The 25,294-nt window shown below is 51.8% G+C and overlaps 13 protein-coding genes across 13 annotated transcripts; 8 read left to right on the plus strand and 5 right to left on the minus strand.

Moving 5' to 3' along the window:
* Positions 1 to 519: 519 nt before the first annotated feature.
* COCCADRAFT_38550 (uncharacterized protein) lies at positions 520 to 918 on the plus strand (the record flags this gene model as incomplete). Its single annotated transcript, XM_007716182.1, has 1 exon — positions 520 to 918. One exon carries the CDS (start codon positions 520 to 522, stop codon positions 916 to 918), a length of 399 nt encoding a protein of 132 aa, XP_007714372.1.
* A 610-nt stretch (positions 919 to 1,528) lies between these two features.
* Positions 1,529 to 2,350, minus strand: COCCADRAFT_101550 (polysaccharide lyase family 3 protein; the record flags this gene model as incomplete). Its single annotated transcript, XM_007716183.1, has 3 exons — positions 1,529 to 1,729; positions 1,788 to 2,021; positions 2,075 to 2,350. 3 exons carry the CDS (start codon positions 2,348 to 2,350, stop codon positions 1,529 to 1,531), a joined length of 711 nt encoding a protein of 236 aa, XP_007714373.1.
* A 2,510-nt stretch (positions 2,351 to 4,860) lies between these two features.
* COCCADRAFT_101580 (uncharacterized protein) lies at positions 4,861 to 6,312 on the plus strand (the record flags this gene model as incomplete). The annotated part of the gene is made up of 1 exon (XM_007716184.1): positions 4,861 to 6,312. The coding sequence occupies one exon, from the start codon at positions 4,861 to 4,863 to the stop codon at positions 6,310 to 6,312; it is 1,452 nt and encodes a 483-aa protein (XP_007714374.1).
* Positions 6,313 to 8,632: 2,320 nt separating this feature from the next.
* On the minus strand, positions 8,633 to 9,450 carry COCCADRAFT_38553 (uncharacterized protein; the record flags this gene model as incomplete). The annotated part of the gene is made up of 4 exons (XM_007716185.1): positions 8,633 to 8,761; positions 8,901 to 9,066; positions 9,121 to 9,352; positions 9,438 to 9,450. The coding sequence occupies 4 exons, from the start codon at positions 9,448 to 9,450 to the stop codon at positions 8,633 to 8,635; spliced, it is 540 nt and encodes a 179-aa protein (XP_007714375.1).
* A 138-nt stretch (positions 9,451 to 9,588) lies between these two features.
* Positions 9,589 to 9,750, plus strand: COCCADRAFT_101563 (uncharacterized protein; the record flags this gene model as incomplete). Its single annotated transcript, XM_007716186.1, has 1 exon — positions 9,589 to 9,750. The coding sequence occupies one exon, from the start codon at positions 9,589 to 9,591 to the stop codon at positions 9,748 to 9,750; it is 162 nt and encodes a 53-aa protein (XP_007714376.1).
* Positions 9,751 to 10,619: 869 nt separating this feature from the next.
* On the minus strand, positions 10,620 to 11,668 carry COCCADRAFT_6761 (uncharacterized protein; the record flags this gene model as incomplete). The annotated part of the gene is made up of 5 exons (XM_007716173.1): positions 10,620 to 11,006; positions 11,063 to 11,275; positions 11,332 to 11,426; positions 11,540 to 11,602; positions 11,662 to 11,668. The coding sequence occupies 5 exons, from the start codon at positions 11,666 to 11,668 to the stop codon at positions 10,620 to 10,622; spliced, it is 765 nt and encodes a 254-aa protein (XP_007714363.1).
* A 365-nt stretch (positions 11,669 to 12,033) lies between these two features.
* COCCADRAFT_101610 (uncharacterized protein) lies at positions 12,034 to 13,680 on the plus strand (the record flags this gene model as incomplete). The annotated part of the gene is made up of 1 exon (XM_007716187.1): positions 12,034 to 13,680. One exon carries the CDS (start codon positions 12,034 to 12,036, stop codon positions 13,678 to 13,680), a length of 1,647 nt encoding a protein of 548 aa, XP_007714377.1.
* Positions 13,681 to 14,072: 392 nt separating this feature from the next.
* On the plus strand, positions 14,073 to 15,067 carry COCCADRAFT_6763 (uncharacterized protein; the record flags this gene model as incomplete). Its single annotated transcript, XM_007716174.1, has 2 exons — positions 14,073 to 14,997; positions 15,054 to 15,067. 2 exons carry the CDS (start codon positions 14,073 to 14,075, stop codon positions 15,065 to 15,067), a joined length of 939 nt encoding a protein of 312 aa, XP_007714364.1.
* A 229-nt stretch (positions 15,068 to 15,296) lies between these two features.
* On the plus strand, positions 15,297 to 15,494 carry COCCADRAFT_101613 (uncharacterized protein; the record flags this gene model as incomplete). The annotated part of the gene is made up of 1 exon (XM_007716188.1): positions 15,297 to 15,494. One exon carries the CDS (start codon positions 15,297 to 15,299, stop codon positions 15,492 to 15,494), a length of 198 nt encoding a protein of 65 aa, XP_007714378.1.
* A 322-nt stretch (positions 15,495 to 15,816) lies between these two features.
* COCCADRAFT_38558 (uncharacterized protein) lies at positions 15,817 to 16,428 on the minus strand (the record flags this gene model as incomplete). Its single annotated transcript, XM_007716189.1, has 3 exons — positions 15,817 to 16,006; positions 16,061 to 16,168; positions 16,250 to 16,428. 3 exons carry the CDS (start codon positions 16,426 to 16,428, stop codon positions 15,817 to 15,819), a joined length of 477 nt encoding a protein of 158 aa, XP_007714379.1.
* A 1,153-nt stretch (positions 16,429 to 17,581) lies between these two features.
* On the minus strand, positions 17,582 to 20,161 carry COCCADRAFT_101575 (uncharacterized protein; the record flags this gene model as incomplete). The annotated part of the gene is made up of 1 exon (XM_007716190.1): positions 17,582 to 20,161. One exon carries the CDS (start codon positions 20,159 to 20,161, stop codon positions 17,582 to 17,584), a length of 2,580 nt encoding a protein of 859 aa, XP_007714380.1.
* Positions 20,162 to 20,720: 559 nt separating this feature from the next.
* Positions 20,721 to 22,212, plus strand: COCCADRAFT_27932 (uncharacterized protein; the record flags this gene model as incomplete). The annotated part of the gene is made up of 3 exons (XM_007716179.1): positions 20,721 to 21,090; positions 21,167 to 21,635; positions 21,807 to 22,212. The coding sequence occupies 3 exons, from the start codon at positions 20,721 to 20,723 to the stop codon at positions 22,210 to 22,212; spliced, it is 1,245 nt and encodes a 414-aa protein (XP_007714369.1).
* A 1,425-nt stretch (positions 22,213 to 23,637) lies between these two features.
* Positions 23,638 to 25,120, plus strand: COCCADRAFT_38560 (uncharacterized protein; the record flags this gene model as incomplete). Its single annotated transcript, XM_007716191.1, has 3 exons — positions 23,638 to 23,730; positions 23,779 to 24,042; positions 24,092 to 25,120. 3 exons carry the CDS (start codon positions 23,638 to 23,640, stop codon positions 25,118 to 25,120), a joined length of 1,386 nt encoding a protein of 461 aa, XP_007714381.1.
* Between the last annotated feature and the right edge of the window lie 174 nt (positions 25,121 to 25,294).

Genomic DNA, 25,294 nt, shown 5'->3' on the forward strand with positions numbered 1-25,294 from the left:
TGGAGAGTCGTGTCAGGTTTGGTGGGGTGGACCACTTACTGGGGTGGGCCGCTTACTGGTGGAACACGTTATGGTAAGGCTAGCCATTCAGAAAGCGGTCTGCTTGACCGTTTCTCATACGCCCTCCAGAGTAATACGGTATACAGCCTCCACCAAAAGTGAGACTTGACAAGAATGATGGCGCACTAAGAAGTTGAATGACATGAGAGAAACAAAAAACGTGAGCAAAGCTGAGCGCAGCTGTGGGTGGAGTACCAACTTTGCTGACTGCTATTCCTGCGGTGTAGCACTGAGGCATTGCTCAGGCAAAGCCATCAATGGATTTCCAAGATGCCACACCGAGGCTGCACGAACAGAGAGAAGTATAAGAGAGACAGAATTCTGCGTTGAACAGAGAATCATCACAACACATTCCAACACAGCTTCTACAACAAGAACAACTTTCTTACCATCCTCCATTTCCAATCTTCCAATCCTCTCTCTTCAACTTTTCACCAAACAACACTTCCAACCATCAAAATGAAGGCCTCCATGATCATCTCTTCTGCTGCTCTCTTCTTCGCCGGTGCTCTTGCCGCCCCAGCGACCGCCCGCTCTGCTTCCACCGTTTTCACGGTTCAACTCGCCAACGACCTCTCTGGCAAGAACGCCAACGCCGATGTCCCCGTCAACGGCGGAGCCCGCACATTCGGCCAGCTCTTCGGTGCTGCTTTTGGCCCCAAGGTCCTCGCTACTTCAATCCAAGCCGTGAGCCCCGGTGCCGGCGGCAACAACGTGCAATGCGTCCTCATTGACCCTGCCGCCCCAGCCTTCGGTGTGGTCCTCAACTCCTGGAACACCTTTGTCGACCTCGACGGCAACGTTGACAAGGCTATTGAGACCGATGTTACTGCCTTCACTATCGAGTGCTTCTTGTAAATGGGTGATTCGGTAATGGAGCATAGAGATGGGGGCTGGTGACGATCTTCGAGGACATTCCTTATGAGTAGCATTTACTTTGCATAGCGCTTTGGTGTTTTTGTCTTTTGTTCCGAATATCTACATTCCTTGGATGTTTATTAGAATTACTAGTAGTTAATATCATTCCTTTGCGAGTTTCTGCAGGACTCGTGTGCATAATTTCTGAAATGGTCCTTGGCTTTTGTGAGAGATAAGCATCCAAGAAACCAGCGGAGCCAACATACTAAATTATAAGACAAAAAAAGCTCCTCAGCAGGAAAAACCCACTTTACTCGCCACTATCTGTCGTAAATAGCTACAGCGTGAGAAACCCACTAGATGGACTTCAGGTATCGTGAACTTGGACATCAGTAATCAGAACGATGTGGGAGGAAACAGTTAACGGGTTTTGTATCAATGATGTGTGCTTCAGTGGAACAAAGCGTGGTTGCATATTTACTGAAGAAGAAGAGGCTATTTACAAAGCAACAAGTATTCACAAGAACAAAGACCTAGCCCAATTTTCATATCACATCATGCGTTGCAACTGGCTGCAGGGTCACATCACGGCTTGAACATCTGAGTAAGCTTAGCCAGAGCAAACACCAGCCTTCTGGGGCTCGCAGCCACCAGCACAACCAGTATACATCTGGCATTTGACTTTTGCGTCAGAGCAGACGTTTCTTAGAGTAGCAGTGTCGCCGTAGTTGCTGTTAATACCGGCCAACTCGTTTCCTTTGACGGCAGTAACACCCTCGATGTAAACGTTACGCTTGCATTGCGTGGAGCACTATTTGATTGGTCAGTCACAGTTCCGTGAGGCTTGTAACTGGATCGAAAAGACTTACGTTTCCGCAAGAGCGGTAAAGCTTGCCGTAGTTGTTGACGTAAAAGTTGATAATGTTAACGGTACCGCAGCCGTTGTGCTGAACAACCTTGTCTGAGGCGTGGTAGGCACCGCCACCAATGATCCAAGATTCCTTGCCCGGCTTGTCCGACTTGATGGAGATAGCGTCCTCACAGACATCCTCGAACCAGACATACTCGAGACGGCAATGGCCCTGGCAATGGACACCCTCGGCCTAAGGCGAGTTAATTGGTGTCCTCTCTGCTGTTTTCTGTGAATGAGACTCACCTGATTCTTTCCAATGATTACGTTGCGGAGAGTGGCACCTTCCTTCAGCAAGAATACAGCGTCCGAAGCTCCTCCCTCGGTCTGACCGGAACAGGCACCGCTACCACGATCATACCTGTACCATTTACCGTCAAAGGTCTGGCCAGCCGCGATCTCAATGACTTTGCTGTTGGTCTTGGTGCCGACAGCAGCAGGTACACCTCCAGTGTATCCATTGCAGGCAAGAGCTGTAGGAAGGAGAGCTGTAATGATAGCGACGAGTCCGGCAAATCTCATGTTGAAAATAAGGTCAAGATATTGTGAATTTGTTGATCCAGGAAGTGAATGAACCCTGAGTTAATGCAGGTTGTTATGAAAGCTTTAAAAGTAAATTGGCTATGCTAAGGAATGGAAGACTTAGCCGGCGGGTCTCATTCGCATTCCCAAGTAGTTGATCATCGCTCTGTCACCTTCCTACCTCATCTTCACCAGACCTACTGTTGAGGCCTCCTCAAAAACTCTAGCCTACCCATCTTACCAAATCAGGAGCTCCACCCTTTGTTTCTCCGCAGCTCATTCGCGGAACTCCACATGGTTATCGTACTCGCTTGGCAGTGGATCCTCCGCCCGACGCTACAGAGCAGCCAAGGAAACGATTGATGTTAGGGGTTGCATTCCAAGAAGTTTATAACACAGAAAACTGGAACACCTTATGGTTGGTTATACTAGCGTGTTGTTTGTACAAATGCAAGGCTGAGGGCTGCGAACATTCCATCACCTATCTTCGGACAATTTAATGCGCCAACCGCCATTTCGCCACTTTGCATGTTCATACAGATGGTTCAAGTAGGTGTTTACAAAAGAAGGTCAAATAATGCTACAATACTACAGACGTCTTGGACATCGTTGAAGCAAAACAAAAGGCCCGCGGACTCTGAGAAAGTACATATTGTAATCCAACAACCATGGACGACTCTTGTAATTAAAAACTGTACTATACATAAAAGTGATTGGCTTAAGTTGAAACCTCGCCTCAGCCAAGAGTTCTGGAATACGCAGATCGGGCTTGCGCGAATGTCTGATCCACATAGGGTTGCCATTTGTGCCAAAACCAACTATTGGCCAGAATTACTTGAATGCATATGCATGTGAGTACACTAGATATTTCTGGGCTCTGTAAGTCAAGGCTCACAAGAATGAGCATGGTGCAGAATTCATATACGCATGCAGTAGTCAATATCGTGGGCATGACAGCGTTTCGTAACATGATAACTAACATGACAGAAATCTCACGCCATATGACCAAAAGATCATAGCTATTTGCAAGGTTTTATTTGAGAAATAAGTAACCACATGCGGTGTCTCCTTTATGTTACGTATGATATGAGCAATCCCTGATCACATCACATGACTTTCTTGACTGGAGGAACATCAATTCTACGGTCTTGAAAAACTAGACTGGTCCACAAAGGAGATAATACAATCAACATATCTGCACAAGGCCACCAAATCATCCTAGTTAATCTTTATCCCTACCTTCTGGCGCCCTGTCCCACTACGTAACAACTAGCTCAGTAGTGAACAGAAAGGCAACTAGCATTTCTAGGTGCATTGTGACTTGCGTGCAGCACATTGCATTAGCTTCGAGTACTCCAGGTTCCGGAGAGAACGTGCCAAATGCTTGGACGAAGACGGAACAATATCGAGGCTCCCCGGAATTTCCACGAATAAGCAAGCGGTCAGCTATCATAGTTGTATATCTGATTACATTGTTACTACACCATGGTCTAGACCTTCGAATAATGGGTGCCTCAGTGCTTACAACTCGATTGACTGATGATCAAACTCAGCCTTCTTGGACCAGACTAGGAAACTGCGGCCTGTTCACACATAGCTCGATATGTGGCGCATGCGGTGTCCAATGACCCTGGTCCAAATTAGCAGTTAAGATAAATGCAACATGTTCCCAACAAGGGTTTTGCGAGCAAATAGCCACATGATTTTTCTCCGCAACCATGTCCACGACGATGGTGGTCATCGATATAAAGTTGCGGAAAGCAAATACCCGGCAAAGCACCGCCACAAGCCGCGCCACATGTCATCTTCACTAAACGCGGGGCTGGATCGACTGTTTCATGTCAATAGACCTATTGGCCTTCATTCGGCGCTTATGGGTTTAACACAGAGTTGCGTTTTGTATAGGTAGATTGTTCATAATCTCATAAATCACTGCGCCGGGTCAAGACACTGGCATCAAGCAAGTCTACATTGCTTGGTCATTGCACAAAAGTAGTCCAACATAATTCATGTACATCTCTTGAGTACTATCTTGTTATTCAGGGATCTACACTCACTCCTACTCATTTCTTCAGACACTCCCCAAGTAAGGCAGTATTTCGAACATTCCTAGTCCAACGTCTTCATTCATTACCGATTATCACTTTTTCTAGTGTGAATTGAAAGCCAGCGCAGCAAACAGTAAGTGCTGAAGTTTCATTACAAAGCCAACTCACATACTTTTTACAAGCCATCAGTGTATCTTGCCTTCACCTTTCATTAGGCAGCACTTTGTCAGGTCACTTTCATTCACTTACCCCGAATCTGGTCAGTCTCACTTTCATAACAGTGACGCAAACATGGGTCATAAAACCCCTACCAAAACCCTTGTATGTTTGATGTTTTCACTACCATTCGCCCCAACACTTAAATGGTGCCGCAGTCAAGCCGGATATCCCACCTCCTCAATTCCCCGCCTCAACCACACATCAGCCTGAGTACACAACCGCACAATACCCAAGGTTTTCAACATGGCACATCCAAACCTCCGTCCGGAAACCTCTAATCGTACTTCATCACCTGTGTACATTCGAACAAACCCCTCAGACTATGCTTGCATTCACCCCGCTGCGCTGGACCTGGCATATAACGGACCCGCACGTCCTCCATCTCCCACGGTATTTACAGCACCAGCCTTGTTCATACACCCAACAACTGCTGTGGGATTTGTAGCCAATCACACTAGACCATCCACTCCACATTCCAACTCGGATGACTGCCCCATTTGCCTGGACAGCTATATCACTGAAGCCTGTCTCCAAATTATAGGAATCACAGGGTGCAACCACCGCATTGGCAGCACATGTTTGGAAAAAATGCTCGATCACCATCCCGGAGATGAGAAAAAATGCCCGTTGTGTCGCACAGTCTGGATACCTGGCTCTGCCCCCCATTTCGCTGCACAAGATCGAAGTCTTGCTAATATAAGAGCAATGACAAACCCGCTCCTAAGTATGGGCGGAGAAGTTTCTAGTTCACACAATCGGCTTCCACCCGGATACACGGCGCACCCTATGAGAAGTCACAATCGAGGTGGGCTACGAACTGATACACACTCATCGCCATTATGGCAGGACCAAGATCAATCCGTCCTTATTGACTCGTCAGAGGAATCGGAAGATGGCGACTCGGAAGAGGAAGAAGAAGCTGCTTATGCAACCCAAGTCCGGATCTACGAAGACCTAACGGCCGATATCGCTGATATACGGCGTCGAGCAGATAACCAAGGAGCGGATCGGACCAACCGAAACAGACGCCAGGATCGATTGCAACACGGTCATGAGGAGAGCCAGCTTGGTGGTGGAAGCGAGACCAACAGAGTTGAGTCTAGAAGAAGAAGGAGAGGAGCCATCTCCGCCAACACACCAGGAACGAACACGCTCAACCGCTTCATGAACGTGCGCGCATTGAACGCTTTCCGAACCGCCGTGAACGGGACTGCACCCGAAGTCGCGGTTAGGGGCGACCGCTTCACTGGCCATGTTATGCGGGGAATGGCGCGTGCACGGGACGAGCCCAGTGCTCGAGACGGGCAGCATCGCGCCACGCCTGGTGAGGACTTGATGGGTGCAGGTCAACAGCAAAATACCATTTCATCTGCCGTGACGCCTGCTTCTCCGCATGCACAGACCGGTACTCGACGTTCCGGCGCAGATTGTAGAGTGACCAGACCTCGCAGTGGTCACCCACAACCTCACACTAGAATCTCTCAGTCATTCCGTACTCCCGAGGCTCACGCTCAGTACCTAGACGAGCGACAGCGGTTTCTAGATGTCCAGTACACGAACTTGCTAAGGTGGGAGACAGCGCTTCAAGAGCGCGAGACGAGGGTAGAGAATACGCTTGCACTGATAACGAGACAAAGGGTTGAGTTGGAAGAACTGATGCGAAGGCAGCGAGAGGATTTGGATAGTAGTAGGTAGGATTTTAGAGTAAGCGCACGGCGATACGTAGTAGCCAACGAGATACGGAAAACCACCTGACCATATTCAACCCTACGATAATACCATTGAACATGGATAGCAATACCTACATACATAGCTAAAAATAAAACTTCCACCCATCCATCACACCCTCAAAGAAAAAAGAATCACACAGCCTCCTTCCCCAGCAGGCCAGTCTCCTCCACAACAAAATCCCAGGAAAATCCCCAAATGACGCAAAAATCCCCCGCTAAGATTCCCCAGCCCTGCGGCTCTCGGGATCCCCGAATATGCATGTACTACCACGACATGCACACATGGCACAATTTCTCGTCTAAAGCAAACTAGCTTCCTGCACCTCTCGCAATCCTTCCCATCTAAGCCCCACACGGGACACAGACACACCACACCACATACTTACACACACAGACGGCGCATACACGCAATACGCGATAAGATAATAATAATAATAATAATAATAATAATAACAAAAAAAGCGCCACAGAAAGGATAACGTTACACGGAAGTAGTATGTGTAGGTGCAAGGTTACACACACACACCTCGAAGCGAGGGGAGGTTGGAAAAGATGGGAAAAATCACGTGGCGAGGCGAGTGGACGGGACATGCCGTTGTTATGCCTGAGGCGAGGACGGGATCTGGGATTGTGAATTGTGCGATGGGGGCGGGCAAAGATCGAAACAAAAAAAAAGACCCCTTGTTCTAAAGTTTCTGTTGGAAGATATTCTGGGAAGATGAAAAGCAAAGTAAATGCGGAGGACGTTGTAAGAGTAGATGGTTTGGCTGTGGTTGGTTACGGCATCTTGTGTTCCACAAGAAGAAGAAAGGCGTTTTTTTTTCTTCAAGTATGCTTTCTTGTTACTTTTGCACATCACTCTTGTTTATCGTTTCCTCTTTCGTTGTGTACTATTTTGAGGGGTTCTGTTCGGTATATACGGTTTCCGCGCCCCCAATAGCTTTCCTTTTTTGCGGAGGTTAGTGGCCAGGCGGATTGTGGAAGATGTTTGGTTCTGTGGGGAGATGAGGGAGACGAACGAGACGAAGGATTGAGGAAGGATAGAGAGGGCCACATTTTGCAAAGTGTGTCTGCCTTCGATCCGCAAGGATAAAAAGTTCAGCCCTGCGATTGCAGACGATATGAGCTGAAATATCGTCATTTCGCACCATCTCGGCCAACGGCATGCGTCACGTTTGCTCTCTATTATCCAGTAGACTTATTTCGCTTTCTGTGGCTTATTATTGCATAGTTTCAAGGCAGCAGTTTCACCAGGTGTGGAGCGGTAGTGGGGGGAAAGGTGAAGAGTACACACCTAAACGATCATGACCGCTCGGTTCCACAACGGCGGTATCCGATAATGGTCCCATCATGCTCGCCCGCTGCGTGTCATGCGGCGCCTGTCGAGCTGAACCTGAATCATGTTTTACGGTGCGTAGTGCCTTGCGAAGCTCAAGACTAGTAGCCCTAGCCGCGCTAGTTAAGGCTGGAAACAAGAAAAAGTTCACGTGTAGTTCTGGCGCTGCGGCGTACCACGTAAATGTTCGGCATGTACGGCTTCTAGATGCTTTTCGGGCGCTTTTTTTTCCCTTAGGTCTTTCTTCACCACAAGCGTTCGTAACGGTGGATAAGTGAATATTTGAAATGGTAATTAACTGTTGTATATATTCAATACATGAGTATATGGACAGGAAGAGAAACGAAATATAAATTTAGACACAGAAGGAAAGAAAACAGGACAGGGGCAGGGAGGAGGAGAGAAGAGTGAAATCCAGAGTGCTGGTAATACAAGATAATCGAGCCGAGGAAATCAAGCGATGTAGAGTTCACAAACTTCACTCGTTACTCGCTCTCCAGCATATCCTCATTAGCGGATGCATACTACCGACCGCGTGCACCTTCCAGTAAGAAATGACATATCCCGAAGGATTGGACTAGCTGAACGCCAACGCCAACGCCAACGCAAGCGCTAAGACCGACCATGACCAAAAAAAAACTGACATGTATAACGTTTTGTGCTTGTAAAAGGGAGAAAAAAAATGGGGCGTGGCCAGCACTGTTGTCGAGTGAGAAAGGGTGATTGCCATCAAAAAAAAGTTGGCAGAAATCCGAAAGGAAAGGGATATCTGGAATCATGATGGGTGGAGCGAATAGGAGGAGGCGGATTCGTCCGATGCCGAGGCGACCGTTATGCAGCATGATATCGTAGCGCAGAGTCATGAATGGCGCCAGAGTAGGCGGCGTGTATCCGGGGAGTATAATGGGGGTATACAAAGTCGAGAGACATTATCGTTACGGGGCATCGCTTATTGTTGAGACAGAATGATCTGCTGAATTTGTGCAAGCGAGGGATCATCGTTGAGCCATTTTTGCTGCGCTGCATCTGCGGCACGGAGGGTATTTTCAACGTATGCGTCTGTCATGGCCATGAGTTCCTATTGCTCGCTTGTCAGCCCATGTTTCAAGTCCGGATAATGATCTTTTAGTCTTCCAAGTTTTGTGAAGCGCTTTCATCCTTCAGGGAAGGCCTCCAGCTCCCCGAGGCGGGGTGGACAGGGGAAGTATTTCACGTACATTCCTCAATGTGGCATCAGCTTGCTGCAATGCTGCCATATGACTAGCATTAGGTTTCTCGCCACGCAAGATGCTCTGACGGCTGTTCATCCAACGGAGACCAGCGTTGGCTCGAAGGTAGGCACGCTGGCATCGGAAGCGGCGTACAGCTGCATCCACGATAATACTGTGAACTCTATGTTAGCATGCTATCAGGAGGCCCCCCAAAGCAACCACTCACGCCTTCAATTGCCGCTTCTCATATTCGAGGTCACCTGTTCCCGAGGGAGTGCTGCTGGCGAATGGCGTCTGGAGGATAGCCTGAGCCTCGCTCGTACACTGTCGGAGAAGAGAGTAGCCATCTAGGTAGTACTCCTCGGCTGTCGGTGTGGCGCGTATTTGGACAAGGTAGTGTTGGAGGTTGCGGAAATCAGTCATTATCTCCGCTACACGGACGGCGCGGGCATCGTTGACTTTGAAATGTTAGCATGAAGTCGTTGATAGATTCTCCCTTGAAGATGCAGTGATGGGCTCCAAAAGAGTTGAGGGATGCCTTACGACCGTCAGACATGATGAATATTAGATTTCAAAGTAAAGGTCGGCTGGCGACGAATGTGTAGAAAGGAGTGTAGTATATCGAAGAATGAATCGAGGCTTGTTGTCTTGTACGGAAGAATGAGGCGCGGCGTAAGGAGTGTTAAATAGTCATATGTCCTCAGATGCACACTCCTGCTACGGTGAAGGTAGTAGGGCCATGGGCGAGGTTCTGATAGCTTGGGTAGAGAATAGAAGCCTCCCTGCAGGGCTACTCCCGCCGCTACATGGTGCCGAGCTCCACTTTGAGAGCGTGAGTCGCTTCCAGCTGTACTAGGTTCGTCTCCGCTCGCACCATTCAGCGGCCGGCATAGAGTATGTCGAGGCTTGGAGGAAGAGGACGAGGGCATACTAGCATCGCCATGAGTATCCATCGGTGCTACAATGGGGAAACGCAGCATGCAGGAACCGTGCGCCTGCATCATAGCGAGTTGGTTTTTTCGGTGCTCCGCTACCGCGGCATCCCAGCTGGAGTGGACAGCGTAGTGTTGACTGACTTCAGCAGCGCGAGGTGCGCCACATGGAGGATTGGGTTTAGCGGGCCAGCTCTAGGGGCCTGAATCGGGTAAGGCAGCGATGCCAGGCTGTGTATCCTAGTCTCAGCAAAGCCGGCGATTGGCTCTAGTGTGATTAGCGGTGCGTTCATCGCGTGCTGGTCCGCTGAGGGTGAACCTGAAAGGTATGTCCGGGAATGGAGCATCAGTGCGTAGGGACGCACAACGCTCGCCAAAGCCACGGCTGCAAGCCGCAAAGGCGGTGTCAGCCACGCGACGGCTGTGCTGGGCGCTCCGAATGCTGTGAGCCAGTCAGATGACGTCGAGGATGCTGCTCACGAGTTGAGGACCAGCCGTTGGCAGCTGAGAGGCTATGGGAATCTGGGGCCATGGGCGAATGGGCATACCAGTCAAGCGGCCTCATGGCTGAGCTCGCGCACTTCTTTTTTTGTTCATGCCCAGCGTTGGTGACTCGCTCACGGTTCATTTAGGCAGGAGAGTACAGTCTAACGTCTTTATTCATCGTGCTGCTCGAGCACTTCTGGCGTGTAAGAGGTCGTGTCATGCTACCTGTGAATATCGTAATGCTTTAGATTGTGCGGCCGTACCTGAGCGCCCCCCACCCTCCTTGCAGCCCCATGTTTGCTGTTTCCTAGTCCTTGTCTGCGATTGACTGAAGTCTCTCGTCGATCTCGTCCTCGGTGAGCGCCCTGAAGGCGGGATCTGTACCCTCCGCGCCATCCGCCTTGGGTCCTCCTACAATGCCAATCTCCAACTCTCCCTTTTTGAAGTCAACAGACAAGACAGTGCTCAGTGCGGTGATGGCAAGCTCGACCACTTCTTCCCAGTTGCCGTCGGCATGCTCCTTGTTCTTCAGCTTCTTCTCAAGAAAGTTTAGCGCCTCTTGTGTCTTTGGGCCCGATGCTGTTGCCTTGTAACCGACATAGTAGCCTGCAGGATCGCACTTGTAGAGTTGGGGTCCGTATTCAGAGTCGAGCGAGATGAGCGTGGTAGCCACGCCTAGTGGTCGCATGTAAGCCTGCCCCTCTGTCAGTAATCAATTGACCCATGCTTGTACGTAATCTCATGCAATACCCTTTGAGTATAGACTTGGCTGATGTTGGCTATCCTCTTTGCCAGAACATCACAGGGCATCTCGTAGCCGTACTTGTAGCGGAACTCGGCAGCCTCACCCCGCGCTCTGCTCACTGAGGCTCTCGCATCGGCAATGGATCCAGTCATGACGCAGCCAACCGAGGGCGATAGCCGGAAGATGTGCGAGACTGAGCTGGGGTCAATGAGCTTGTCCTGGAGGTATGTCAGTATACACGGTGCCGGCCCCTCCTCGCATGCGCCACACGTACAGGCACCTTCTTCTGCGAGATGACTACCGCACAGTCCTTTCCTCGCACGCCAAGCGATGTGATGTTTGCAGCGGTGATGGCCTTGAATGCATATTCTGGTGTTGCGGGGTCAGCATCTGGTTGTCAACGAGGACACAGCAGCGGGCAGCCAGCCAGTTGGCAATGGTGGCTGCCCCGGCGGTGTGTGGATAGGCAATGGATTGCATACCGACTTGGTAGAGACGGCCCTGGTCCGAGAAGATGGTAATGTGTCGGTCGTAGCCTGCGCTTCCTACATGGTGGCCACCGCTGTCAGCATCTATGTAGCTTGGTGGGCAGCTTGCTACGGACCAGACATGATGAAGGCGGTAGCGGGTAGTGGATTTGGTTGATATTTGTAGTGTTCGTCTTCAGCTTCAGCTCCCGCAGCAGGTCCCGGAAATATGCGGTGTGTTGAAAAAAGGCGCGGGTCTGGATGTAGGCCAGAGGTTACTGGTGTTGGCTACCGCTGCTTCAACTACGCGTTGCTTGTGGCCTGGAGCTTCTGGGATCGCCGTCACCTGGCCCGTGCATCCCTAGCATCAGCCCCGAAATTCTCTGCCTGCGACTTCTCATTCGACCTTTGTATACTGACGAACGCCCTATTCCAGCTGATTCGGTCATGCGCGATGCCCTTTAACTTCTGCATCTTCAGTTGCACATAGCCATATTCCTCTTTCGATCATGGCCCAAGACGCGGGCAGAATTCCCGCCTGGCGGAGACTGGGCCTCGCCCTCAAGAACCAAGAGCACGCCGGAGTCGCCGTGTCTGAAAATCAAACTCCTTCCAATGCTCCACAGCAATCTGCCTTAGGCATTGAGCTGGATGGAAGCGATCAGGCGGCCAAGCTTGGCAAGCGGAAACACCAAGATGAACCCCATCATCAAGAAACCAAAAAGAGCCGGATCGCTATTACCGACATTCAAATCAACCAAAATACGTCAATTGAGGCTCCTGAGACTGTCCCAGAGAAGGCCCCAGAGACAGCAAAGCCTACCAAGGGAGACTCCAATTATCGGAAGAAGAAGGAAAAACCAGCCAAACGCCCAAAAGCAACTAAAGACGCTCAGCATGCTGGCTTCCAGCCGCACTCCCAGCCCAGCCGTGCATCACCTGCGACTGCAACAGAGCGCCCAACTTTACTTGCATCCACTGAGACAAATAGTGCAGACCCAATTGCGACTCCACAAAAGCCACTGACAAAGCAAAGCCGCAAAGACCCCTCAGCTTCACCGCGGAAATCTGTCGCATTTACCCCAGACACTAAAAAGTCCGACGGCAATACCGGACAGGATTACTTCAAAGCCTGGGTTGCGTCACAGAAAGGCACTGGAGAAGTATCTCAGCCACCAGAGGTCTCGAATTTTGTCCTGCATGCATTGATTGCCGACGAAGAGAAGACGGCAAGGAAGAACGGACAGCTCGAGAAGAAGCAGGAAAGCGAGCAGACTAGACTAGCAGAAAAGCCATCGCCTCAGCCCGCAAAGGCCGAGAAACCCACTCCCAAGCAGGACGAGTCAAAGCTGGAAAAGTCAAAGCCCAACGCCGAGCAAGCCACCTCACAAATTGCGCCCACACCAAAGGGTAAGAAAAAGGATCCATCCATCTACATCGCTTACCTCACCCAATACTACAACGACCGAAGCAACTGGAAGTTCAATAAGGCCAAGCAGAATGATGTCGTCGACAATGCTTTGAACATTTTCCGGATTCCAGTGGAGCATTCTGAGGCACTGGCAGCATACATTGCTGGACTTCAAGGAGCAGGTGTTATTGACCGCTTGCGTCAGCGCTGCCACGCGACACTGGACGACCTTGACAAGCAAGACGCAAAAATGGACGATGAAGAAGCCCGCAAAGTAGCTCAGGAGGAGGCCGAGCAGGAACGCATCGCCAAGGAAAGAAAGAGAAGGAAGACTGACGGTGATATGGCCGCCTTTGCAGAACATCCGTATAGCCCTGGTTTTATTAGAAGACTCCAGCGACGCCGAGCCGAGGCGCTTCTCAACGCTTTAGGGCACACTGCACCAGTCGTAGCACCACCAAAGCCCGTTATAAATCCGCTGATGCACCATGTCAAGCCCGAGCCACCAAAATCAAACGCGCGAAAACGCAAGCGGAGATCCGAAATCTCAAGTGACGAGAGCAGTTCGGACAGTAGCGATGACAGTTCGAGTTCAGATTCAGATTCAGATTCAGATTCAGACTCAGACTCGGACTCAGGCTCGGACTCCGGTTCTGCAAAGGATGCCACTAGCTCCAGCGACGACAGTGATAGTGGGAGCGATAGCAGCAGCAGTGACTCATCCAGCGATAGTGATAGCGACTAGATGGCGGAGTGATTTTTTCCAAGATATTTGCATTCGATCAAGGATCTCGGCGTTATCTGTCTTGTAGATACCATTGTCCTCTAAAAAACCCCGCCTGGAATCTTCACCAGTAAGCCGGAGCATCATCTTTACATAACTACCACAAAACAGAATGCATGGATTTTAATGCCCCCCCCACCACCATCATGGAACCAAAACAATATTCCTGGTTAGGAAATATGCAAGTACGCTACCTGAACCAGCTAGCTCCATCGTGTCCCACGAGTTCCCCGCTCTTGTTACCTAAGTCGGACTATCATCAATTCATTGACGTTTACTATTTATTTGGTCCATCTTTCTGTTAAAGGGCCCCCCTTCGATATCCTTGAATCTTTCTTCTTGATACAAACAGAATGACATTGACATCTCTCCCCAACGAACTCATCGAACACATTGCTTCGTATCTGGACCTCTCCAGCACCCGTTCATTCCGCCTTACCACATCCTCCCTAACAAAAGCATCATCGCACCTCTTCAAAGACCGCTTCTTCCAGCAACGCACTCTAACCTGGACGAAACAAAGTCTGGACACCTTTGTACAAATATCGCTACACGCACAATATGGCAATGCCCTCCGCCACCTCATCATCGACGCAACCCCCCGACACTCGATGCTCCTCTGGTCCCTCTCCAAACAAATAACCGACATAACCACCTTCCCCAGCTCCTCCTCTTCTTCCTCTAAAACCGCCGCATCCCCCGAACAATGCAGACTCCAAGACGCGTGGGCGCAAGCCGCAGAAAAAGCCGCGCAAAACACTTCCTTCTTCAACGAAACGCGGTACGACCAAAAGACGCTCAAACAAGCCTTCGCAAACATGTCCCAGGGAAACTTGACTACTATTACTTTTCTCTACACAGGTCTCCCAGCCTCGCTCGTAAAAGGCGGAAGAACATACTGCGCACTAAGCCAATGCGAGACCTCGCGCCCTTTCGTCTCCACCCTCGCCGCCCTCGCCGCATCCCCTCACATCCAACTCTCCACCATCGCACTACACAAGCCATTCCACCACGGCGCCGTAAGCATCGGGCGCCTGGAAAGTCTCGCTCCACTGCTCTCCTGCTTCGACAAGACATTCACCTCGCTAACCCATCTCGCGCTCAACCTGCGCGACTGGCGCGAACAAGAATCTGGCTTTCAACTCGCACCACCACCACCGCCCTCCCCATCTTCTTCTTCTTCTTCTTCTTCTTCTGCTACGACTCCCCGTGCACCTTTCATCGTCCGCTTCCTTTCTAAAATGCACAACCTAACGTCCCTGGAACTAAGCTGCTACAGTAACTTTGAGCAGAATCTCTTTGAAGAAATAGCGAAACACTGTTGCTTGGACAAGTTGGTCGTATGTAAGCTCTCTGTTATAAAAATCGAGCGGGTAGAGTGGCTCGATATGTTTCTGAGAGAGAGTCTGGAGAGAGGTACGCTAAGGGAGCTTTGTCTAAGGCAGGTTATGCTGGCGAGGCGCGAGGGGAGTGGATGGGGAGAGTGGATGAGGCGGGTTGCGGGTGAGCAGCAGGGTTTGAGCCGAGAGCGTGTGCGGGATGGGCAAGCGGCGACGACGACGACGACGACGGGGATTATGCATTTTTGCTTTGCTGATTTGTTTACTGGACAGGGTGAGGTGCTGTTTGTACGGGGGTGCCGGAGTCTTTGTTTGGGAGAGGATTGGACATGTCGGCTTTTGAGTGCGTTGGAAGGGGGAGTCCAAGGGAAGGAATGGAGGCCACAGTGGGATATGGGTGCCTCTGCGTATCCGTTTGTAGGGCTGAGCATGTGAGTTATGAAATGGTTCCCACAGGTATTTCGGCGGACGAAAAAGTACGACCCTGGACGCGTCTGTGAAGACTGTCTAGTGATTCAGTTTCTGGATAGAACACAGTATTTCAAGGTAATGGGCCATGAAAAGCCTAGAGTACGGGGGGACTTGTTTATTTTGTTATTCAAAAAGCTCTATCATGATTCCGCATTCCCCCGCTTGCTGCCCACTGCCCAATCGTTCTCAAAGGAATGCAACTCCATTCAATATGAAGGCCTCGTCTGTCGAGTGAGATTACCCATGATTGCGGGAACAGTCCAAGTGTATTGCGGCTATATATCTCTTACTCGAGGTTGGCCTTGATGGCGGCCTCGAGAGCCTTGGGGTTGGCACCAACAACCTCGGCGACCTTGTCACCGCCCTTGAAAAGAAGGAAGGTGGGCATAGCGCGGATACCGAGTTCCTGGGCGACGTCGGGGACCTCGTCAACGTCGAGCTTGTAGAAGCGCGCGGTGGGGTATTCGTTGGAAAACCTAGCGCAGTGTGAGATGCGCAATCTGCGTAAATCGACTAGAGTGGAAGCTTACTTGACAACCTGGGGAGCAATCACTTTACAAGGGCCGCACCATGTTGCGAAGCAGTCAAGGACCATGAGGGTATCCTTGTCGTTCATGGCGGCATCAAAGTCGGCCTTGCTACAGTTCGCATCGCGTCAGCTGCGGCTACCAAGTATGACGTTGCGTACGTCGCGCGAAAGGCGACGGGCAGAAACTTACGTGGTAAGGTTGTGGACGCCCTCCTTTTTGTCGCTCATTTTTGCGGTGTTTGAGAAGAAACGCGGGGTGAAGAGTGGTCGGTAGAGGTTTGTGGTTGAGGTGGGGTTGATGGAAGCTGTTTGCAGACGCACAGATGTGAGCAGTGTTCTGGTAACTCTGAATGATGACGGCGCGAACATAATATATGCTAGACGAGAAGAGAGACGGCAAGAAAAAGGTGATTTCAAATGCTCGGGATAATGGAATGAACTGGCCGCCGCCGTTGCCGATTACAATGCTGAGGCGCGCCTATTTTTCGGCAAGCCCTGGGAGTCCCTGCGCAGATGCAAGAATCGCAGTAGTGCACTGGAGCGGGACGACGGGGAGGCAAACAGGAACGCAAAGGGGCTGCTTACAATGTCAGAGGTTGAGTGGATTTGTGATGGTAGGTGAAGGTGGATTTCTCCGAGTTCCCTAGGTATGTATAGCGTCAGGCGCGCTGATAAAGGCGGATTACTGTACACAGGTGGCTGGAGGGACTGTAGTGATGAATGACGTGCTTGGCCGACCGACGACCCGAGTTGCCCCGCCAGGGTCCTGCCTCGTGCGGCGGGCCATCCAACAACCACGACGACAACATCGACTGACAGCAACTCGACCATTCGGAAGCGCCATATAACAAGTCATGGATGGGAACTGGAAATCTGACATACCTCGACACATCTCTATATTGAAATTAATAAAAAGAAAAGAAACAGTTACACAAGCAGGTGGGCTCAATGACTGATGTACAAAAGCCACTGGTGCGGCTCAACTTAAAATTACAGTCTTTCCTGAAAGAAAAGATTCATGGAGATAGTGACTTAACAACGCCAGGTCTACACGCCGAAAATACAATGAGGCGGCGACCCTAAAAGACTAGGCCTAACTGCCCACGTCCAAATGCTGCCCGTGTTCCAAAAAAAAGTATTAATTGCAAAACCAACATCGCAATCCATAAGGAGGGTATCACAGAAGCCGACCGCAGCTGCTTGTGCTATCACAGACCACAATAAAACAAAACCAAACCCTGAAAATAAAATACAAACGCCGCGCTATGCAAGGCGCAAAGGACAACCCATGTCCACAAAAGGGTCCGAGACGGAGCTTGCATCCATTTTGAGAGCTTTCCTGATCAATGAATCGCATGCTGCCAAGCCAAAAAGGAACAAGAGACGAGAGACAATCAAGGAAATCGTAAACGAGTGACTGAGTGAGTAGATCAAGGTACAAAGGAAAAATGCAAAATGAATGGCGTGGCAAGGCAGGCATGCAAAGTCATGAAATCAGAAAAGCTCTTACAAAACGGTTGTCTTACTCCTGCTCAGGCCTTCTTGCGGGTGAGATGTCGTCCAACGGTATGCTTGACCGTTTTTGGATGTCCAGAAGCCTCGCCGAACCAGCGCTGAGGTGCCTGACATGGTGCTTGCCGAGATCAACGCTTTTGGCACGTTGCAACACCATTGGCTCCGAATCTGATGTCGGTGATGTTGGCGACTCTTGGGTGGGCGATCCCGTCACTACTTCGGCCGCCTTGGAGGATCTATCCCCCGTATCTTCAGTGAAGACGCTTAGAAGACCTTCGGTGGACTGAATGCGAGGCCGACGGTAGACTATAGTAGGCTGTCTGGCGACGCCGCTCTGGACACGCTGGTCTCCGTCTTCGGTTGTCGGGGCTACAACAGTGGACTCGACCTCCTCGTCGGATTCGACTGCAGTGTCAAGCGCCATCAAAGTGCTACTGGCTCTTCGGCCCCGGTCATCGCTTCCGTAAGGAGAAGAGCCTCTTTGGTTTGGCATACCCGTAAGTCTCTTAAAGTACTCGTCATCGGCCATTCCCAATTCCTCGTAGGAAGGATTGAATTCTTCGTGACGCATCACAGCCGAAGACTTGAGGCTAGAGCGCATTTGGGACCGATTGGATGGCCGTTTAAGCGGCCTTCCTGAAAGCCATGATGCTTCAGAGTCGACTGATGCAAGAGACTGCGACATGTTGTTGGTGGGCACACTGGGACTCACGGGCGAATCAGATCGGTCATCGGATGGCGGTCCCACACGAATATCCGACGGATGCTGGTTTCTTCTGCGAGCAGCAAGGCCAGTGCTGGCCGGTGCTTCGGGTGATTGCACGCGGGAATCGGGAGGTGAGATGGGGAACTCGGGGAGATCTTCTCTAAACTTTGATCGGGTTCGTCGAGGTACACTGGAGGGTCTCTTGATCTGCATTGGCTGTGACTCAACAGGTGCAGTGCCGACAAGGTGAATGGGAATGTGCTGGCGAGACATGGATTCCCGCGATGTGTTGGAGAAGGAAGCTTCGGAAGGCGGAGGACGTGCTTGGTCTTGCGAGTTGCGCTTTCCTCTTCGGAAGAGTGAAGCAAACACACCCAAGCGCTTGCCCTCAGTACTGAGCCTACGCATAGAAGATCCTTTCTTCGAGGTCGCCGTAGTGTCAATGGTATCAACCGGATGCAACGATCCGCTCCTCGCGGGCTCTTGGAAGTGCACAAACTCGATAGGAGTGTCGTGGCCAAGTTTTTCGGTTAGGAGTTCTGGGAGTATGGAAGCATTGGACACGACACGGGTATGTAGTTGTGTGGAGGCGCTGCCTCGAGAGAAGCGGATAGCTTGGGCATCGGATACAACGGGTTCTTCAACAGGGCTTTCGAATGGGGTGGGCAACTGGTTATTGACTTGTGTCGGAGGGGTGATGGGCATCTCGACTGGCTGAGGTCGGACTGGTGTCGATGGACGAACGTCCTCCATAGGCACAGGGGCCTCTCGCTCAATGCCCAGGCCAACTTTACTACTGATCTTATCCTTGGGGGGAGTTGCAGGCGTGACTTGGGCTTCAGCAGCATTCTGCTTCTCGGCACGTCGTTCTAGCCTTCGGCGGAGACGTTCCTGATCAGCCTTGGCCTTCTTTTCTCTCCGCCTCTTGTCTCGCTCGAGGATATCGCGGAGTGCTCCGGTGTCGAGGTCGTCGGCCAAGTCGTCAATTCTACTTGTTCTCCGGTTTGCCTTTTCCTCATTGCTGGTAATTGGTCGTCGGTCGCGGCGTGGGGATTTTTCGCTTCGTGCATTGGGCGACGTGCGGTCGCCTGCATGATAGTTTGAGCCGTAGGAGACGCGAATGGTGGGTCGAGGTGAGAACATGTCGAGTGCACTCACGCGAAAGGCGCGGCCGTCTGAGCCACCAGACATGGACGAGTGGATCGAGTCGGCGAGGGGTAGGGAAACATTCGAGGTTGGGCGCTCGAGGCGGTAGTTGATGGCGGCCTTGACCTTCTTGCTGTCTCTGCGCAGCATACTCGCAGAGTTGCCAGCGGGTCGTTTCTGAGGCATGGCAAGAGACATGGCGCGGATCTCCTCTTCGCGGACGTGATCATGTTCTCTGCGCCGTTTACTCGACTTGCGACGGACAAGGGAGTCTACAATATGCGGATCCCTGCGCATTGACTGGGATCGCTGGAGTTTGGCGCGATCCTTTGCTGAGGACAGGAGTTCTGGATGGACGCGAGACTGGAAGTTGTAGAGGATGCCGCCGTGTTCCTGGGTAATGGGACGCAGGTGCGGACTGTGTTGGAGGCGGCGCTGGGCAGGCAAAGCGGTGATATCTTCAGTGCTCGACTGGGGCCAAGCGTCTTTGGCAAAAGAGAGTTCGGGCAGGGTCTTGTCAACGTCGCGGATTGAAGCGGGCGTGGACCGCGAACTGCCCCGTCGGCGGCGTAAGCGTTGACTAGGGCCTCGCCGCGGGCCATTGTTGGTCTGATTCGTGTTGGGTTGCTGGCCGGCGGCGGATGCGACAGGCAAATTCCCTTGTGTAGCGGCAGCAGATCCACCAGCGTCTCTTAATTTAGCGGCCTTCCTCCGTCTCCGCCCAAACAGCCACATGGGGCTTCGCGAGCGCCAGCGCGGCGGCGACAGCGAGGAGCTTTATGAAGCGGGTGTGTATGTTTTTTTTTGGAGAGGGGCGTCGTCGCGGCAGTGGAGGCGACGAGGTGGTTCGGGGGATAGCGAAAGAGGCGGGTGCTATGTGGAATGGGAGTCGCTGCACGGCCGGTCGGGCTGCATGTTGCGCGGGCTGCGGTGGGCGGGTGGCACTCGGGCTGGGGCCGCCAACGGGCGAGCGAGCGAGCGAACGAGCGGGTAGGTAAGTGACGAGGGCGAGGGGAGAAGGGAGACAGGGAAGAGGAGGAGGAGCAGTGTATGTGTATGAGATGGTAGTGGTAGTGTGTATGGTGTGCGTGGGTGTGCGTGGGTGTCTGTGTGTGGATGCGAGAGTCTGTGTGCGTGGGTGCGGTGCGGTGGTGCTGCAATGTGATGTAAGGGAGGATCCGCCAGCTCGTATCTACCATACGCTCCTAGACAGGGCTCGAATCTTGCTTCACAGGGCTCGACCCTTTGCTGATGATGATGCCCACCAGGCGGACAGGGCCAAAAATATACTACTATGCTACCCGTCTTGCTTGTTCTTTTCGGGCATTTCTCTGCTGGGGCCCTGGTCGGTCCTTGTCGGTGCGCAGAGGGCGGCGACACGAGCGAGGGAGTGCAGCAGCTTTTAATCTTGCCTCGACGGCAGCACCGCGCCCACGACCACGACAGCGGAGGCAGACAGAGGCAAGGCATTGGAACGCCAGAAGCATCGTCCCAGATTGCCTCGTCGATCTCGCCCTGGCCGTGGCCAACCAACGGTGGCAAGGGGCTTGCGCTACCCATGCCAGCTTCCAGCCGGTGCCCCGTCCTTGTACCGGGCGTGCTTTGGCAGGCCAGGGCAGCCTCTCGCCCTCTGCTCACCTCAGCTTATCGCTCGCCTGCCACTGGTCTGCCATGCCCCCGTCGAACAAAAAAGAAACACGCGCTGCCCCCACTGTCTGCCAAAACAAACACTCATTCAAGCCGCTGTCATTTCCACGCTTTTTCTTGCATCTCGCTCTCGCACTTGCACTTGCAATGCACTGCACTGCACTGCACTGCACTCCACTCCACCGCACTGTACCGCACCGGAGCCAGAGCGCGATACGCTGCACGCCTGCGACCCAAACCATGTCTGTGTTGAATTTCAGTGGGACACGTCGCTCCTGCTCCTGCTCCTGCTCCTGCACGCCAACGGTGCCCGTGGCTTGCTGGGGGGAGACTACCGTCACGATCTCCATCTCCCTGCAGCCCGCCCACCTGCAAGTCCATCGACAGCGACGTTGTGTGCCTCGTTGCAACTCAGGTACCCGTCTCTCAACCATGCGCATGCCTTCACACCCGCTGTAAGGGCCTTCCCTGCTCCGGCCAGCGGGCCCCCCTCCCCCAAGACCACAACCGTCGCCCGCCGGCCCAAACGGCTGCGCATCGCTGGCGCCTGCTTTTTCGTCTGGTGCGTGTGCATGTGCCCATACTACTCTACCTACCTACCTACCTACTGCAAAGATCTAGCAGCGCCCACCAAGCCTCCCTCGCCTCTGCCCCGAGGTCGCGTGAAACGTTCAAGGCGTGGCAGGCTGACGTTTCAAATGCACAATGTGGTATTACTACCTGACTTGTGCAGTCCCGGCTTCCGCTTTTTCGGCGGCCCGCAGTTGACTCATTGCCAACGCCAATACGAAGCATGCAACTACGGGCGACATAGCTACTTACAGGGAACGCCAACTGTCACACCTACGTCAATTTTTGCCTCGCTTGCTGCTTTCCGCCACGCCTACGAGGCGCATGATCCAATACCACTGTGCATCCATCCACCAAAACATTGCTCCAGAGTTTGGCCCCTAGCCACAAGTCTGAACTTACTTTCCCTTCTGCCTATTACACCTACAACTAAGCCGAACCGCTGGGGGAGGGGGCAATGCATGACGACAAGCCATTCCTCGCCCTCGACCGACCATTTCCAGCCCTCCCCTCGTCTCCACCAGGGTTGGCACTATCTCGGGCATACTACCACCCCAGTGAACGCATAGACGCAGCAACGCATCACCAAAAAAAACTATAGCATTTTTTTTGTCTTGCCCTGTTGCTTGCTATTATTACCAACCCTTGGTCGGATTTATGATCCAATGCTCCATAGTCCTGCAAGCATACTTACTCTTTTTGCTCAAGCCTGACGTATAGCAGGTGCCACAACAGCAGGCCAATATTGGCCTGCGTCGGAGAAGCATAACCCCTATAACCCCCCTCGTCTCGCGCAAAATTACAACACTGCATCTCGGGCATTTGCTCCTAGTGACTTGGATACATTGGTTGTCCTGAGTGTCATTCAACTCATGCACAGCCATGCACGCAATAAACACTGTGCTCACTAACCCCAAGCTGATGCATATCCGGTCGGAATCCTCCACACAGCCAGCGCACCACTGCGAGTCCAAGTGCAGTATACCTAGGCAACAGAATTGATTTGTTTTGATCTTGTTTCTTTTTCTCGCACTTTGGTTGCGCGTCACGTGGCTGGCATTGGCTGCGTCGGAAGGAGCATTCCGTCCACGGTACCTTATACCCGCCCGAGTACGCCTACCAACTAGGGATTGGTTGCCAAATACATACCATATTCGAGGCCCGCCAAAGGCCACCAGTCTATGGATGTACGACGACATGATTTAATCGACCTATGCGTGTCGCCCATGTGACCTTGAAAACTCAAAGCATCTTTCTCTTTCTCCTTCAACTCCTCGCCCACAATACATTGGTGTTTGAACAGCCTGTACTCAATTGGAGCAGACTACAGAAAGTTGTCTCATCTCTTCTCGTACAAACAGAAAGTAGCGATATGTAAACATATGTACAACATGTCTAGGCATATACAAAACAAAAGGTACAGTAGCGTTGTTCGATATTGTCTGTCAGCAAAGGAGAGACGAGAGAGCTTGCGACGATTGCCCAAACAGGAGTCACAGCCCATAACGAACGTTGCTTGATATGATCACAGAGAAACGGTTACCAGTATGACAGTTGTTCACTCACCATCCGAACGCTAGAGTCAGCATGCAGTATAAAAACCGCCCATATTGGTGAGATCGCTTAGAGTATCAGTGCTTAGAAAGAGAGTGCACGTGATATCGTTGGGAGATCATATGAGCACAGATAACATGGCTGCATAAGTACATACCAATAGCTCACGAGCATGTGAAAACAGCGTAAGCAGCGGAACAGTCTGCCCTGTGTGGTCCATGTCTGGTTGCGGATGAGCTGGAGTGGATCCGTGTGCTGTTCTGCTTGTCCCGATTCGGAAAAGACAGGGTCTCCCGTGCCTTGCCAACAAAGCGCTCCACTGCGTAAACAAACACCGCCCACCCACCTTACACCACCATCACCCCGCAGTCCTGATAACCAAATCCAGCAATATTCAACCAATACATCAATACCTGCCTGCAGTCGCCTAGAACACCACCATGTCTTACAACGGGCGCATGAGCATGGCGCGCACCACTCAACACAATCAGCGCGCACCCCCAGTCAACGAACATGACGCTTTCATGACCTTGGTATGTCGACAAACGCCCTTCAAGTCGAAAAGATGCTGACCCGTCTAGCCGGACAACGAGATTGCGGGTTGTATCTCAGACATCGGCATCCAGTTCACCGTATCGGACCTACAGAAGCCCAACCCCCAGATCATCCAAAAAGTTTTCGAATGGCTGGCCGAACTGCTGATGAATACGACTCGCGAAGTCGTTGCGCCAGCGATGCGGGCCGCTGCCGAAGATATGTGCGGAGGAGACGCAGAGCGACTCTACACCAGCGACACCAGAGATTTGATGGGCTTCTTTGTCATTCTACGAAAACTATTGCGCGAGGTGGGTGCCATTCGGAAGTGTTCGGATGGGTCTTTGCTAACAAATCCAGTGTGGAATTCATGACTTTACTTTCAACGATCTATACAAGCCCACTCATGGCCGCCTTGTTAAGATATTTTCGTACATGATCAACTTTATCCGCTTCCGCGAATCTCAAACTGAGATCATCGACGAACATTTCAACAAGGCCGAACGCACTAAATTACGAATCGAGCAGCTGTATAATGACAAGCAAACCAAGGAAATGCAACTGGCCGATCTCGAGCGGAACCGTGCCGCTACCCAAAGGCTGATGCAGGAGAAGGAGAAGCGCAATAACGAGCTGAAGACGCGACTGCTAGAATTGAAGAGGGGGCAAGAGGCAGTAGCGGAGAAGCTGGAGCGTGCTAAGATGGAGCAGGACAGGCTAAAGAAGCTGCTTCAGCAAAAGGTCGAAAACAAGGAGAATGTCCAGCGCGAGGTGCTGAAACTGAAGCCGTACACCCAGCAGAGTCCAACAGCTCTTGAAGACTCATTGCGCGACTTGAGCGATCGACTCACTGGTGACAAGACACAGATTGACATGTTAGACCGCCGTGCTCGTGCCCTTCAGACCTCGACCGATTCGTTCGCTGTTGTCGCTACCGATGTTACTTCATGCACACGATTGCTTACCGATGTACAAGCCGATCTGGCGCGAGAGGAGGAGGAGCTGGCAAAGGCATCAAGACACCGAGATGCGCTGGCCGACCGGAGCAACAATGTGCGCGACGTCGAGCGACAAGAACGCCTCTTGCAAAAGCAATTGGGTAACATCAATGCCCGCACAGACAAGCTCAAGGCCAAAGGCGATGAAGAGGCAGAGCGTGCGCGCAGACGTATGGAGGAGCTTCGAGATACTCACGCTAAGCTTACGGAAGAGCGCGGCGAGAAAGGGCGGGAGATGGAGCGACGGAGAGTCCGCATTGAGCAGACGGAGAAGAAGATGGCCGAGCTCAAAGACAACATTGAGAACGAGGTTCACTCTGCTCACGACGAGTATCTCAAGATGGAGAGTCACATCAAGCTCTACATTACAGAGATGGAGCAGAGTATCTAAATGTTGCCTTTGGGGGATAGATGATGCTTTTTTTTTGGACAGGCGGGGCGTTTGGGGGAAGGTACTGTGCTTCCATTCAGATACCATGAGGCAATCTAGGGCACTAGGATGTGATACCACATAGTTTTGTTTTAATCACAATTGTTAGACTTTGACATACTTGTCATGAGCTAC

The sequence above is a fragment of the Bipolaris zeicola genome (assembly GCF_000523435.1).
Source record: "Bipolaris zeicola 26-R-13 unplaced genomic scaffold scaffold_130, whole genome shotgun sequence".
NCBI classification, from domain to species: Eukaryota; Fungi; Ascomycota; class Dothideomycetes; order Pleosporales; family Pleosporaceae; genus Bipolaris; species Bipolaris zeicola.